The sequence below is a fragment of the Microcaecilia unicolor genome, chromosome 6 (genome assembly GCF_901765095.1).
Source record: "Microcaecilia unicolor chromosome 6, aMicUni1.1, whole genome shotgun sequence".
Lineage (NCBI taxonomy): Eukaryota > Metazoa > Chordata > Amphibia > Gymnophiona > Siphonopidae > Microcaecilia > Microcaecilia unicolor.
Genome location: NC_044036.1, coordinates 278,686,224 through 278,702,663, shown reverse-complemented (window position 1 = coordinate 278,702,663; position 16,440 = coordinate 278,686,224). Strand labels below are relative to the sequence as shown.

Genomic DNA, 16,440 nt, shown 5'->3' with positions numbered 1-16,440 from the left:
TCAATCCAGAGACTTGTGGGATGTACCAAAGCAATCCTCATCAAGGGTGGGACCGCACAACCCCGGCCGTCAAAACTGACGCTCCGAAAAATCGCTTCCCGACGCGCTTATACATCAATCCGGTAATGCTTCGCAAAAGTATGAAGAGACGACCAAGTTGCTGCTTTACAAATGTCTTCCAACGGTACAAGACGCAACTCTGCAAACGATGCTGCTTGAGCTCTCGTGGAAAGTACTCTAATGTGAAGAGGAGAAGACTTTCCCATCTAAAGATAAGCTGATGCAATCGCCTCCTTAAGCCATCGAGCAATTGTTGCCTTAGAGGCCATGTTCCCCTTCTTAGCTCCCGCAAACAGCACAAACAGATGGTCTGACTTCCGAAAAGAATTAGTCGCCTCCAACATTAGAGCCCTCCGAACATCCAAGCAACGTAGAGCCCGAAAGTTGTCAGGATAATCCTCGCGCTTGCAAGACGGCAACACCACTTCCTGGTTAACATGAAAACGCGTGACCACTTTAGGAACAAAGGATGGTACCGGCCTAACCGATACTCCCGCTTCCGAAAATAGGAGAAAAGGGTCTCTGCACGACAGCGCCTGAATCTCAGACACTCTTCTCACTGAAGTCATAGCCACCAAAAACACTGTCTTCAACGTAATGTCCTTCAGAGATGACTTACCCAAAGGCTCAAACGGAGGTCGCTGTAAAGCCCTAAGTACCAAATTCAAATTACAAGCTGGTACTACCGGCACCCGACGCCTCATATGCCCACTCCACGGAGAAAACGAACCACATCTGGATGAGAGGCTAAGGAATGCTTCCCCAAACGCACCCTAAAACACGCCAAAGCTGCTACTTGAACCTTTAGCGTGCTCAACGACAACTCCTTATCCATTCCTTGTTGCAGAAAAGCCAAGATAGTCCCCAGAGAGGCAGAATGCGGATTAATCCCTGCCGCGGAACACCAAGAAACAAAAGTTCTCCAGACTCTAGCATATGCGGTCGAAGTAGAACGCTTGCGGGCATGTAACATTGTCATGATCACGGCCTCCGGGTAACCCTTACGTCTCAGACGTGACCTTTCAACAGCCAGGCCGTAAGCCGAAATGGAGCGTGATCCTTCACGAGCACCGGACCCTGCATCAGAAGACCCGGCAGATGCAATAGATGGAACGGGTCGTCGATCAGGCAACGAATCAAATCCGCGTACCAGGGACGCCTGGGCCAATCTGGAGCAATCAGAATCACCTACCCCGGATGATGAGAAATTCTGGCCACCGTCCGACCGATCATTGGCCACGGAGGAAACACATAAAGCAGCTCGTCCGGCCACGGTTGAAGAAGAGCATCTATGCCCTCGGACCCCAACTCCCTGCTGAAAAACCGGGGCACTTTTGCATTGGAGAACCGAGCCATGAGGTCTAGTACCGGAATTCCCCACCGATCCGTAATCTGTTGAAAGGCTGCTGCAGCGAGCTCCCACTCGCCGGCATCCAAGCGATTGCGACTGAGAAAGTCTGTACGTTTAGCGCTCCCGCAATGTGAGCTGCCGACAACAGCAGAAGACGGCCCTCCGCCCAACTGCAAATCAGAGCCGCCTCCTTCGCTAGCGGAGCACTTCTCGTCCCCCCCCTGCCGATTGACATAGGCCACCGCCGTTGCGTTGTCTGAGAGGACTCGTACCGGCTGACCATTGAGAAGCTCCTCGAACGACACAAGCGCCAACTGGATTGCTCAAAGTTCAAGCAGGTTGATCTGTAGCTTGGACTCCTCATGTGACCAAATGCCCTGTGTGGCATGCCCAAGACAGTGAGCCCCCCCATCCCGCCAGACTTGCATCCGTCGTCACTACACGCCATTCTGGCGTGGCCAGAGGCATTCCCCGAAACAAATTCTCCGCCTTGAGCCACCACCGAAGAGCAAAACGAGCTCGCGGGGACCAGGGAATTCTGATTGTGTAATCCTCTGACAGGGGAGACCAGTGATCGAGAAGATGCCATTGCAAAGGACGCATGTGACTTCGAGCCCAAGGAACGACCTCGAGTGTCGCAGCCATCAAGCCCAACACCTGGACATAATCCCAGGCCCTTGGACCCGGAATCTGAAGAATGGCACAAATTTGCTTCACCAATTTCAACTGACGCTGTTCCGTGAGAAACACTCTGCCCACCTGTGTATCTAGACGGGCTCCTAAGTATTCCAGAGTCTGGGTTGGATCTAGATGACTCTTTTGTAGATTGATCACCCAACCCAGCGAGCGCAGAACATCTGTCACCTTCTGAGTAGCCTGAATACACTCTGATTGAGACGGAGCCTGGATCAACCAGTCGTCGAGATACGGGTGAACCTGCAGACCTCTGGTACGCAGAAAGGCCGCTACAACCACCATCACCTTGGAAAACGTGCGAGGGGCCGTGGCCAATCCAAAGGGCATGGCTCTGAACTGGAAATGCTGACCCAGTACTGCAAACCGCAGGAACCTTTGATGAGGTGGCCAAATGGGAATGTGTAAGTAAGCCTCCTTTAGGTTGATAGCTGCCAAAAACTCTCCCGGCTGCACCACCGCCAATACCAAACGCAGCGTTTCCATTCGGAAGTGACGGACTGCAAGGGCCTTGTTGACTTCTTTTAGATCCAACACCGGACGACAGGCCCCGTCTTTCTTTGCCACCACAAAATAAATAGAGTAGCGACCTTGCCCTACTTCGTCCTCCGGCACGGGAACCACTGCCTCTAACCGAAGAAGTTCTGCTAAGGTGGCCCACACCGCTGCGCACTTTATTGGTGACTTGCACGGAGACTGCACAAAACTGTAGCCATCTCGAATAATGTCCAGCACCCATTCGTCTGTAGTCACCCTGGCCCATTCCTCTCCAAATTGGGACAGCCGTCCTCCTATCAGTGGACAGGACTGAGCCAGGGCCCCATCATTGTGCACCTCTACCTCCTGACTGACCTCGGGGAGTGACAGGCTGAATTTTACGCTCTTGACGAAAGGGTTGCTGTGGTTTCTGAGAGAAGCGGGACTTTTGAAAACTGCAGACTCTCCCAGGACGATACCGCTTTGCCTCCTTAAATCGTGGTCGAAGAGATCTGCCCTGGGATTTCGACCTATCCTCTGGCAACCGACCCTTGGAATCTCCCAGGTCCTTAACAATCTGCTCTAGCTCTTGACCAAACAGAAGCTTCCCCTTAAAGGGTAACCGTGCCAACCTAGACTTAGAAGGCAAATCCGCGGCCCAATGCTTCAACCAAATCCAGCGCCTAGCCGCTACTGCCAGAGAAACTCCTTTAGCGGACGCCCGAAGGATATCATATAATACATCCGCTAGGTAGGCCAACCCCGACTCCAGGAGAGGGAGAACTTCAACCAAATCCTCCGGTGACACCGCCTTCTGTACCCACGACAGGCACGCTCTAGCCGCGTATGAACCGCAAACTGAGGCCTGTAAGGTCAAGGCCGCCATCTCAAACGAAGCCTTGACCATCGCCTCGAGCTTTTTCTCCTGGGGATCTCTAAGAGCCGCCCCACCTTCTACGGGCAATGCGGTCTTTTTAGCCACCGCTGAGATCAAAGAAACCACTAACGGCAGGCGCAAGGACTCTAAGTCTTCCTGCCTCAAGGGACAAAGCTTGGCCATAGCCCGGACCACCCGGAGACTAGCCTCAGGGGTATCCCATTGGGCCCAAATGAGAACATGCATCGCTTCATGAATATAAAAGGATCGCGGCGGCGCCCTAGTGGCATGTAATTAATCTCTTCTAAAGAGCCTAGCCGCAGTAGGGTCGTCCCCGTCACCTGCGGGAAGCTCCCCCTCTTCCAGGGTCTCTGGGCAGGACTCCCCTGACCCCTGGTCACCCCCGAACTCCGAGTGACCCGATTCGTCTCCCGCAACTTCTTCAAATTCTAAGCAGGACCTTTTTGATAGTTTGGCAGGCAGATCAGCACAAGCCGTCACCGGAGCCCCTAAAATGGCCGCCGCAGGGAGAGTACCCTCAGAACACAGCAAAAACGCGTTGTGCATAAGAAGCACAAATTCTGGGGAAAACCCCCGCATCCTCGATTGTTCCAGGATAGAAACCGCGTTAATAATCGCCAGACGCGACCGCAGCTGGACTCGCTACACCACTTTCCTGAACTTACGATCCCAGCGAAAAATGGCGCCGGCGGAGGCACGCGCAGGCCCGGTCTTACACTTTCCCGCCAAGCCTGAAGCATTGCCATTCGACGTCTCGGAGCCTAACACACGGTCTCCGTGTTCTGCCTCAGGCTTCCCCAACACCGTGGGACAGGCCTCACAGACCCCCAACGCCGACCTCCGCACCCCGCAGCGCGAACAGCGCTTGACCGCTTCCGACGGAACTGACATGGCCAAAGAGCCTTACCTCCTCAGTCACAGCCCTGCTCACGTTCCAAGAAACTCTGAACGTAAAACTGTCCAGCCTCAGATCAGCAAATTTAGACTGTGTTGTGGAGAAGTTCCGAATGCTTTCTTTGTGTTTTGTTTTGTTTTGTTTTTTTTTAAGAGGCAGGAGACCACTACAGCCGAGTACAGGGAATTGCTCAGGCTGACAGGGGGAGAAGGGTAGGGACCTGGCACCACCAGGTGTATCCCAAATGTGCTCCAGCACATCAACCCCACCAGAAGCTCTACACACCTGAGGGAACGGGATAGGAGCCTCAGATCACAGAGCTGCACAGAATGCTCCCTACTACCTGCTTAGATAGAGAGAATACTGAAGAGAGTATGGCTGCACATGCTCAATACAGCCAAACTTCTGTGTTCTCTCTATCTAACCTGCTGGTGGAGGGGCATAACCCACAAGTTTCTGGACTGATCTGAGGACGCTATGGAAAATATTAATACAAGTGTGAAAACTGCTCATAATTAGGCTTTTATTCTTAATCCAAACTGCACAACTAAGGTTTTCTGCAGCCTATGGAGTCTCTACATGTCAAGAAACCATGATGAACATCTGCGTTGAACAAACCATAAGCAAAAGGAGAGATTATATATACATTAGGATGCAAGATAGACTCTTTTTTAGTTCTGCTTCCCTTATTTATAAACAAGATTGTATGTATCAGAAACATTGAAGCCTACAGTTGCACAAGATACTGCAGTGGTCATTTAGTGAGCAAGTCTTCAATAACCTGGGAAGATTTATGAAGAGCCGACAGCATAAACAGAAAAATAAAACAGGATAGATCAGTTGCAGAACACACGTTAATAAGAAGCCAGAAAAAGCCAAAATCACAAGCTTAGAGGAAATACCTGCATAATTTAGAAAGAATTATCCCTTTGCCTCTATTGATTAGCTAGAATCAAGGATAACCTTGCAAAGTTTCTTCTTCCCATTATCACAATTACAATGCAGTCAACCCAGATGTTCAAAGTTTTCTTGTGGAAAAGATATATACACATTTGGAAAACAAGATGCATTTAGCTGTTTTTCAAGAGAGACACTGCTATTTCCTATTCATTGTGCAATTTATGTTTATGAAAAAGGCAGTATTCACATAAGATTTCACCATATTCAAAACACTTACATTTCTTTTCTGTAAACTGATGAAGCAAGCATGATTTGCCTACTCCCATATCTCCTGTTGAAACAGAAAAATGAAGGTATTAATGGACTCCTGCAGCTATTGGTTAAGGGAATGCAAACAGAAGAGCACTTTAAAGATCATATGCAATGTTATTTTGCTTTTTAATCCAAACTTTATTAACGGTATGAGGCAACACCTGTGGACTAATCAGCACATTTTTACTGTTTCTCCTCAATCAGGGTTTAAAAATACAGTTTTCAATTCATTACATTTTGCCAGAATCATAAAAAAGCATGTGCTTTACAGACTGCATGAATGGTAGAGGTTAACCCCAAATTTTACTTATTTGAATTTGTTTATATGCCACAAATCTGAAATACTAAGCACCTTACAAGATACCATGGAATAATACACAGACGTGAAATCAGCCATGCAATATCAAGATAAATGAAAGGGTAATATTACACCTTTTGACCACAAGGCATCAGGGCCTTGGCAAAAACCTAGTGGCATTAGTGGTAAAGTGCTACTTTGGTTCAAGTCTTTCAAAGACATTTTCAGCTTCATCAGGGTTCTAGGTGTTCAGAATGGGTTTGATTTATAATCATATGTACCCCCAAGGCTCAGCATTAGCTAAATTCTTCAATATTTATATGAGACCTATTTGTCAGGTCCTTCGATGTCTAGATGTTCAATTTAGGATTTGTGCAGATATTCAGTTTTTCTTCCTTATGTCTGATACCATTGAGAAAAGCTTCCAATTTTTAGCTACTTATTTACAAGTCCATGAGGGCTTGGATGGATGCTAATCTTTTCAGTTGAACATTTCTAAATTACAGATTTTATTTTTGTCTGCAAAGACGTCCCCTTTTTTGGTTTCAGAGACCGTTGTATTTGATTCTTTGAAAATTCCTATTGTTTGGAGTTTAATGTATCTTAGGGTTTGGCTGGATACTAATTTGTCACTTTCAAGTCTGATACATGCATTTGTCCAGAAAGTTTTCAAATTATGCCCGATTAAAGTGGCTGAAACAGTTGTCACCCACTAACTTTAGGTCTGTACTACAGCATGTGATCAGAAGCCCCACACTGTTCCAAATAGCACTCTAAAATTAGCACCAGAACAGCGCGGGGCATTAACACCCCTATGATCAGAGCTAATAGTATGCAAATTTAGTCACGCTATTAGCTCTGATCATAGGGATACTTCTTCAGGAGGAATGTGCCTGGGCATGGGCCCAAGGCACAATCCTCTAGTAGAAGTTGTTTGACAGGTCTGGGCTATCAAAAAAAAAAAAAAAAGCCCAAACCTGTCAAACTAAGATGCAGACAGTAGTCCAGCAGCGAGAGGGGTGCTATCCAATCTCTTGCATTGAGTGTCACATGTATGATTATTTCCCAGTTGGTGAGAGGTCATGTGTGTGTGCTCAATACAAACAGCTCCTAGCTCTCAGAGAACGAGTCCTTTCTCTTGAGGCTAGAGTAGCAGACTTGGAGGAGCTGAGGGAGACAGAGAGGGAAACAGAGCAGTACATAGAGGAGGCCTACAGGGTTGCTGTAGAGAAGTCCCATCTCTAATCTTGCAGCCCCTGTGCTGCCTTGGAGGAGGGAGGTCTTCTAAAAGGAGTATCACCCTGGTGCAGCTGGAAGTAATCCTGGAGACCAGACCAGCACACCAGTGGATGCAATATCCTCTTGCATCGAGGATGTGTCTCCAGGAGTTACTGCCCAGGAGGGAAGGATTAGGACAGCTGTTGTAGTTGATGATTCGATTATTAGGCATATAGATAGCTGGGTGGCAGGTGGACATGAGGATTGCCTGGTCACTTGCCTGCCTACTGCGAAGGTGGCGGACCTAACGCGTCACCTAGATAGGATTTTAGATAGTGCTGGGGGAGGAGTCAGCTGTCTTGGTTCATGTGGGTACCAGTGACATAGGAGATTGTGGGAGAGGTTCTGGAAGACACAATTTAGGCTCCTAGGTAGAAAGCTGAAATCCAGAACCTCTAGGGCAGCATTTTCCAAACTGCTACCTGTTCCACGCACAGAGCCCAAGAGACAGGCAGAGCACCGGAATCTCAATATGTGTATGAGGCGATGGTGCAGGGAGTTGGGCTTTAGATTGCTAAGGAACTGGGCAATATTCTGGGGAAGGGGGAGCCTATTCCTGAAGGATGGGCTCCATCGTAACCAGGGTGGGACCAGGCTGCTGGCATCGGCATCTAAAAAGGAGATAGAGCAGCTTTTACACCAGAGCCTGGGAGAAGGCCGAGAGTCACACATGGTTTGGGACGAGGTATCTTTCAAAGATATCACCAAAACAGGGAAGATAGGGTATCGCAATAGCGAGGTTGCAAAAGATCAGGTGTCCTTAAATAAAAATCAGACAAAAGATTGTAAATTAACACTGTCAACTACTGAGCAAGATGTAAATAGAACAAACACAGTTTGAAATGTCTATATGCGAATACCAGAAGCCTAAGAATTAAGATGGGAGAGTTAGAATATATTGAACTAAATGAAAAATTAGATATAATAGGCGTCTCTGAGACCTGGTGGAAGGACGATAACCAGTGGGGGACTGTCATATCAGGGTACAAATTATATTTTTATTTTTTTTGTTATAGGGTGGATTGAATTGGTTATGGAGTAGCATTGTATGTTAGAGGGTCTTGAATCAAATAGATTGAAAATTCTGCAGGAAACAAAACACATTTTGGAATCCCTATAAATTCCATGTGTAAAGGGGAAAAGGACAGTGATAGGAGTGTACTATCGCTCATCTGGCCAGGATGAACAGACGGACATAAAAATGCAAGGTGGGGGTGGGGCGTCAATTAATTTAGAAAGCAGGGATTGAGGGTAAAAAGATTACCTTAGGAATGAAGACTGTAGCAGACTCCCCTTTCTACTGGGCCTAGCGAAATAAATTCCATTCTCTAATGCTGATGGAAAGCAATGTAGCCCAAACATCTCTAAAGCATAAGGCAGCTTGCCTATTGGTATGGGATAATTATATACAATCCTTATCACCTAGAGCTCGTAAGGGTGGGGTATTGAACACTCTGAGCATGCCGTAGGGGTCTCAGTGTGGATCTTCAGCATTATGGTTGGGTTTTTTTGTGCTTGTTTAGTTTTGTGGTTGTTCCATATCAGAGGGTCATAAGGGTACAGGCCCTCTGTATTTGTCACAGTTGTGCCCAGGTTCCTTACTTACAGACACCTCGGCCCCCGGTGGTTAAACCTGGCGGGTGCTGGGAACTGATGGCTTACCGGTTCCCATGTGCCATAAGATATGCTGCTCCGGTCCGGATCTTCCAGCCTTCCAGAGTGTTGTGGGAGTTTTTTGGAACCAAGCAGTACCCGTACTTAGTGACCTTCCCTTGTAGGTTACCTTTATTAACCACCTGGGTAGGTCTCTAGTTTGCCTTGCAACAGAGGTGTTTCCTTTGGTGAGAGTTGTTGCAGTGTGTCTGTGCTGTTTTTTCCCTTTTGTGCTTTTGACCCTGCTTGTCTCCTGGACTATTCTCCTGCCTGCTGCCTGCCCAGACCCGGCTTGTGTTTGGACTAGTCTTCTGCCTGCCCAGACCCAGCTTGCTTCTGGACTATTCGTCTGCCTGCTGTCTACTTGGGACCCCAGTGTGTTTCTAGTGGGACCTGCTGTTTGTCAGCCGGCTGCTGTGTCCTGCAGTTCCTCCTTCTTGTCCTGTCCGGTAAGTCCTGCCAGCCGCTTGCAGCCTGGCGCTCAACTCTTGGTGAAGGGAGGCTAAGTGCAGGTGAAGCCTTGCTCCGGTCCACTATGTTCCAGTTCCGTTTGCCTTGCCTGTGTTTGGGTGATTCCTCCTGCCGCTGCCGCTCTCGGCAGTGGCCCAAGGGATCACTTACCTAGAAGTCCGAAAGAAGCGCGACAGTATTCCATTTCCTGGTCATTATTGATGGGGTGGTGTTTGGAGAGGGAAGAGCAGGCTTTATTACTAAAAACGTGACGACTTGATTTACTGTTGCTCCTGTTTGTCACCAATAAAAATGATTTATACTACAATTATATTACGTATGTTATGCTGTAATCTGCCGAGACTCATAGGATAATTTTTTTTTTTAATAAGATGTTCCTGTTTTCAGATATTAGAACTCTGAATAAATCATGCTGCTAGCTAGTATTTCAGAAGAGAAAGGTCAAACAACGTTCATAAGAAGCAGTCTCTCCAGATTCATGAATTTAAGCTCCAACTCATATGTTTTATCATTCCCACCTTAGTAATTCCCTTATCCTTTATTTGCCCTGTTTGGCTATCCTGATTGTAAGCTCTTTCGAGCAGGGACTGCCTCTTCATGTTCAAGTGTACAGCACTGCACATGTCTAGTAGCGCTATAGAAAAGTTAAGAAGTAGTAGTTGCACCACCCACACATGCAAGAAAAATATGAGAAGTTCCACATCAGAAGACAAGGAACAACCAAATCTAGCATGACCAGGGTAACTGATATTGTCTACATCCCTTAGGATCACTGGTTTTATAAAAAGGTACCACTCTGTGTGTCATTATGGATGGGTTATAAATATCTGGAAGGCTCCTGGTTTGATTCCCAGGTTGGGATGTCTGTTCCCCAGTTTAACCAGGATTAGGTGGAGGGGTATATCCAAGGCAACTTGTGGTCATTGTGTATGATGCCCAACAGTCAATTAGGTACTCCTGTTTGTCTGTCCTCCAGCCCAGGATGTACGTGATGGGAAGGGGGAAATCCACAGGTAGTGCAAATAGAGGCTTATGAAACCTGATACTAGCCTTGTTCTGAACAAGCTCAAGAGAACTGTTGGTCTCAAAAACACCCCAAAGCAGAAAATAATATTGTTATTCAATTACAGCTGGATAATATAACAAAAAAAAAAAAGATATGACACGACCAGTGTCACACATACCACCATCAAGGAAAAGCGAAGATATATATCTGTAGCAGGTATTCTCCGAGGACAGCAGGATGATTGTTCTCACGATTGGGTGACGTCCATGGCATCCCAGAAATGGAAATCTTCCTAACAAAAAGTTTGCTAGAGCCTTCGAGCACGCAGGCGCGCGCACCACGCAGGTGCGGCCATCTTCCCGCCCGCGTGAGTCTTGCTTCAGTTAAATTATAAAGCAATAAGAAAGAAAAAGGACAACTCCAAAGGGGAGGTGGGCAGGTTTGTGAGAACAATCAGCCTGCTGTCCTCGGAGAATACCTGCTACAGGTATATATCTTTGCTTTCTCAGAGGACAAGCAGGCTGCTTGTTCTCATGATTGGGGTATCCCTAGCACCCAGGCTCACTCAAAACAACAATGAAGGGCAATTGGGCCTCACAACGGCGAGGACATAAGGATTGACCTACAAAGCAGAACATCTAAGAGTGCAGCCTGGAACAGAATAAAAATGGGCCTGGGGGTGGAGTTGGATTCTAAACCCCGAACAGATTCTGCAGCACCGACTGCCCAAACCGACTGTTGCGTCAGGAATCCTGCTGAAGGCAGTAATGAGATTTGAATGTGTGGACTGATGACCACGTCACAGCCTTGCAAATCTCTTCAATAGTGGCTGACTTCAAGTGGGCCACCGACACTGCCATGGCTCTAACACTATGACCCGTGACATGACCTTCAAGAGTCAACCCAGCTTGGGTATAAGTGAAGGAAATGCAATCTGCAAGCCAATTTGAAATTGTGCATTTCCCAACAGCAACTCCCCTTCTGTTGGGATCGAAAGAAACAAACATTTGGGCGGACTGTCTGAAGGGGCTTGTCCGCTCCACATAAAAGGCCAATGCTCTCTTGCAGTCCAATGTATGCTACTGACGTTCAGCAGGGCGGGTATGAGGACGGGGAAAAAATGTTGGCAAGACAATTGACTGGTTCAGATGGAACTCAGACACCATCTTTGGCAAGAACTTAGGCTGAATGCGGAGGACTACTCTGTTGTGATGAAACTTGAGATAAGGAGTATGTACTACCAAGGCTTGAAGATCACTGACCCTACGAGCTGAAGTAACCGCCACCAAGAAAACGACCTTCCAGGTCAAGTACTTCATTTGGCAGAATTCAGAGGCTCAAAAGAGCGCTTCATCAGCTGGGTGAGGATGTTGAGATCCCATGACACTGGTGGAGGTTTGACAGGGGGCTTTGACAAAAGCAAACCTCTCATGAATCGAACTAAAGGCTGTCCAGAGATAGGCTTACCCTCTACACGATAATGAAAAACACTAATTGCACTAAGGTGAACTCTTACGGAGTTGGTCTTGAGACCAGACTGACAGGTGTAGAAGGTATTCAAAACAGGGTCTGTATAGGACAAGAGCGAGGATCTAGGGCCTTGCTGTCACACCAGACTGCAAACCTCCTCCATTTAAAAGAGTAACACCTCTTTGTGGAATCTTTTCTGGAAGCAAGCAACTCGGGAGACACCCTCAGAGAGATCCATGGAGGCGAAGTCTACGCTCTCAACACCCAGGCGGTGAGAGCCAGAGACTGGAGGCTGGGATGTAGAAGCGCCCCCTCGTTCTGAGTAATGAGGGTTGGAAAACACTCCAATCTCCACGGTTCTTCAGAGAACAACTCCAGAAGAGGGAACCAAATCCAAATCTGACGCGGCCAAAAAGGAGCAATCAGAATCATGGTTGCGCGGTCTTGCCTGAGTTTCAGTAAAGTCTTCCCCATCAGTATGGGAGGATATGCATATAGAAGGCCCTTACCCCAATGAAGGAGAAAAGCATCTGATGCTAGTCTGTCTTGGGCCTGAAGCCTGGAACAGAACTGAGGGACTTTGTGATTTATCTGAGTGGACTGATGAGACAAAGTCAGCACGGATTTAGTGAAGGGAAGTCTTGCCTCACCAATCTAATGCATTTTTTTGAGGGGGTAAGCAAACATGTGGACAATGGGGAGCCGGTTGATATTGTATATCTGGATTTTCAGAAGGCGTTTGGCAAAGTGCCGCACGAAAGACTCCTGAAGAAATTGCAGAGTCATGGAATCGGAGGTAGGGTATTATTATGGATTAAGAACTGGTTGAAAGATAGGAAGCAGAGAGTAGGATTGCGTGGCCAGTATTCTCAGTGGAGGAGGGTAGTTAGTGGGGTCCCGCAGGGGTCTGTGCTGGGTCCGTTGCTTTTTAATGTATTTATAAATGACCTAGAGATGGGAATAACTAGTGAGGTAATTAAATTCGCCGATGACACAAAATTATTCAGGGTCGTCAAGTCGCAGGAGGAATGTGAACGATTACAGGAGGACCTTGCGAGACTGGGAGAATGGGCGTGCAAGTGGCAGATGAAGTTCAATGTTGACAAGTGCAAAGTGATGCATGTGGGTAAGAGGAACCCGAATTATAGCTACGTCTTGCAAGGTTCCGCGTTAGGAGTTACGGATCAAGAAAGGGATCTGGGTGTCGTCGTCGATGATACTCTGAAACCTTCTGCTCAGTGTGCTGCTGCGGCTAGGAAAGCGAATAGAATGTTGGGTGTTATTAGGAAGGGTATGGAGTCCAGGTGTGCGGATGTTATAATGCCGTTGTATCGCTCCATGGTGCGACCGCACCTGGAGTATTGTGTTCAGTACTGGTCTCCGTATCTCAAAAAAGATATAGTAGAATTGGAAAAGGTACAGCGAAGGGCGACGAAAATGATAGTGGGGATGGGACGACTTTCCTACGAAGAGAGGCTGAGAAGGCTAGGGCTTTTCAGCTTGGAGAAGAGACGGCTGAGGGGAGATATGATAGAAGTGTATAAAATAATGAGTGGAATGGATCGGGTGGATGTGAAGCGACTGTTCACGCTATCCAAAAATACTAGGACTAGAGGGCATGAGTTGAAGCTACAGTGTGGTAAATTTAAAACGAATCGGAGAAAATTTTTCTTCACCCAACGTGTAATTAGACTCTGGAATTCGTTGCCGGAGAACGTGGTACGGGCGGTTAGCTTGACGGAGTTTAAAAAGGGGTTAGATAGATTCCTAAAGGACAAGTCCATAGACCGCTATTAAATGGACTTGGAAAAATTCCGCATTTTTAGGTATAACTTGTCTGGAATGTTTTTACGTTTGGGGAGCGTGCCAGGTGCCCTTGACCTGGATTGGCCACTGTCGGTGACAGGATGCTGGGCTAGATGGACCTTTGGTCTTTCCCAGTATGGCACTACTTATGTACTTATGTACTTATGAAAAGATCCACCAAGGGGGTGTCCCACGCTTGAAAGATCTTGCGCACTATGCCCAAGTTGAGCGACCACTCGTGAGTTTACATGATCCTGCTCAACCTGTCGGCCAGACTGTTGTTTATGCCTGCCACATATGTGGCTTGGAGAAACATGCCGTGACGGCGAGCCCAAAGCCACATCTGAACAGCTTCCCGATACAGGGGGCAAGATCCAGTGCCCTCCTGCTTGTTGATGTAGTACATGGCAACCTGATTGTCTGAATTTGAATAATTTGATTGGACAGCCGATCTCTGAAAGCCTTTAGAATATTCCAGACCACTCGCAACTCTAGAAGATTGATCTGAAGATCTGATTCCTGGAGGGACATAGCTCCTTGAGCGTGAAGCCCATCTACATGAGCTCCCCACCCCAGAAGGGATGCATCAGTTGTCAGCACTTTTTGAGGCTGAGGAATTTGAAAAGGACGTCCCAAGGTCAAATTGGATAGAATTGTCCACCACTGAAGGGAATTGTGAAATTCGGTGGACAGCTGGATCGCATCCTCTAGATTCCCTACAGCTTGATACCACTGGGAAGCTAGGGTCCATTGAGCAGATCTCATGTTAAGACGGGCCATGGGTGCCACATGAACTGTGGAGACCATATGGCCCAGAAGTCTCAACATCTGCCGAGCTGTGATCCGCTGAGACACTCTGGCCATGGAAACTAGAGACAGAGGATTGTCTGCTCTCATCTCGGGGAGATAGGCGCGAGCCGTCTAGTGAATCCAGCAGAACTCCAATAAATTCCAGTCTTTGAACAGGAAGAAGATGGGACTTGGGGTAATTTATAACAAACCCGAGTAGCTCCAGCAGTTGAATAGTCAACTGCATGGACTGTAGAGCTCCTGCCTCAGAGGTGTTCTTCACCAGCCAATCGTCGAGATAAGGGAGCACATGCACTCCCAGTCTGCGTAGCGACGTTGCAACAACTGCCAGGCATTTTGCTAACACGCTGGGCGCAGAGGCGAGACGAAAGGGCAGCACACAATACTGGAAGTGCTGCGCTCCCAGACAAAATCGCAGATACTTCCTGTGAGCTGGAAGTATCGGGATGTGTGTATAAGCGTCCTTTAAGTCCAGAGAGCATAGCCAATCGTTTTGCTGAATCATGGGGAGAAGGGTGCCCAGGGAAACCATCCTGTACTTTTCTCGGACCAGGTATTTGTTTAGGGCCTACGTTTTGTTTTGCACAAGGAAGCACCTGGAATAGAATCCCAGCCCTTCCTGCCCTGGTGGAACGGGCTCGACCGCATTGGCGCTGAGAAGGGCGGAGAGTTCCTTTGCAAGTACCTGCTTGTGCTGGAAGCTGAAGGACTGAGCTCCCGATGGGCAATTTGGAGGTTTGGAGATCAAATTGAAGAAGTATCCTATTTGGAGAACCCACCGATCAGAGGTTACAAGAGGCCACCTTTGGTGAAAAAATTTTAACCTCCCTCCGACCGGTAGATCGTCCGGCACGGACACTTTGATAGCGGCTATGCTCAGCTGGAGCCAGTCAAAAGCCCGTCCCTTGCTTTTGCTGGGGAGCTGCAGGGGCCTGTCTAGGCGCACGCTGTTGACGCGAACGAGAACGCTGGGGCAGAACCTGAGAAGGCTGTCGGGAAGGAGGATTGTACCTACGCCTATTGTAGGCATAGGGAGCACTCCTTCCCCGGAAAAAACGTCTACCTGATGAAGTAGAAGCTGAAGGCACCCGGCGGGAGAGATTGTCCATAGCGGTTTCCCACCTGCTCGACTTCCTTGCCAAAAATATTACCCCCCCCCACACACACACACCCCCCAGCAAGGAACATCCGCAAGCCGCTGCTGGACTCAATTGTCCAGGTCAGAGGCACGCAGCCATGAGAGTCTGCGCATCACTATACCCTGAGCAGCGGCTCTGGATGCAACATCAAAAGAGTCGTAAGCACCCCTGGACAGGAATTTACGACACGCCTTCAGCTGCCTGACCACCTCCTGAAAAGGCCTGGCGTGTTCCACAGGGAGCTTGTCCACCAAGTCCGCCAGTTGCTTTACATTGTTCCCCATGTGAATGCTCGTGTAGAGCTGGTATGACTGAATCTTGGACACGAGAATAGAGGACTGATAGGCCTTTCTCCCAAACGAGTCAAGAGTCCTAGATTCCGGCCCCGGGGGCGCCGAGGCGAAATCTCTAGTATTCCTGGCCCTCTTGAGAGCGGAATCCACAACCATAGAATTGTGAGGTAACTGCGACTTCATCAACTCAGGTTCTCCATGAATCCGATATTGGGATTCAGCTTTTTTTAGGGATGGTGGGGTTAGTTAGTGGTTTCCTCCAGTTCCTCAGCAGTGTCCCTTTAAGGACATTATGAAGGGGAACAGTGGACGATTCCGTAGGTGGCGAAGGATAGTCAAGGACTTCGAGCATCTCAGTCCCGGGCTCCTCCTCAGTTACCACAGGGAAGGGAATAGCCACAGACATTTCCCGGACAAAGGTAGAGAAAGAAAGACTCTCCGGAGGAGAAAGCTTCCTTTCTGGCGAAGGAGTAGGATCAGAGGGAAGACCACAAGACTCCTCGGAAGAGAAATATCTGGGATCTTCTCCCTCATCCCACAAGGCATCCTCCTTGGTATCGGACAAGAGTTCTTGAACTGCAGTCCGAAACCGGGCCCGTCTCGACACCGAGGAACCATGCCCCTGATGGC

At 48.2% G+C, this 16,440-nt stretch overlaps 1 protein-coding gene across 3 annotated transcripts in view; it reads right to left on the bottom strand.

Annotated features, from left to right (window-relative positions):
- RAB14 (RAB14, member RAS oncogene family) overlaps positions 1–16,440 on the bottom strand; it is a 102,164-nt gene that overhangs the window by 48,982 nt on the left and 36,742 nt on the right. For all 3 annotated transcript variants that reach the window (XM_030207566.1, XM_030207563.1, XM_030207565.1), the window contains one exon: positions 5,552–5,605. In XM_030207566.1, the coding sequence (XP_030063426.1) occupies positions 5,552–5,605 (54 nt within the window). The remainder of the gene's footprint in view (positions 1–5,551; positions 5,606–16,440) is intronic.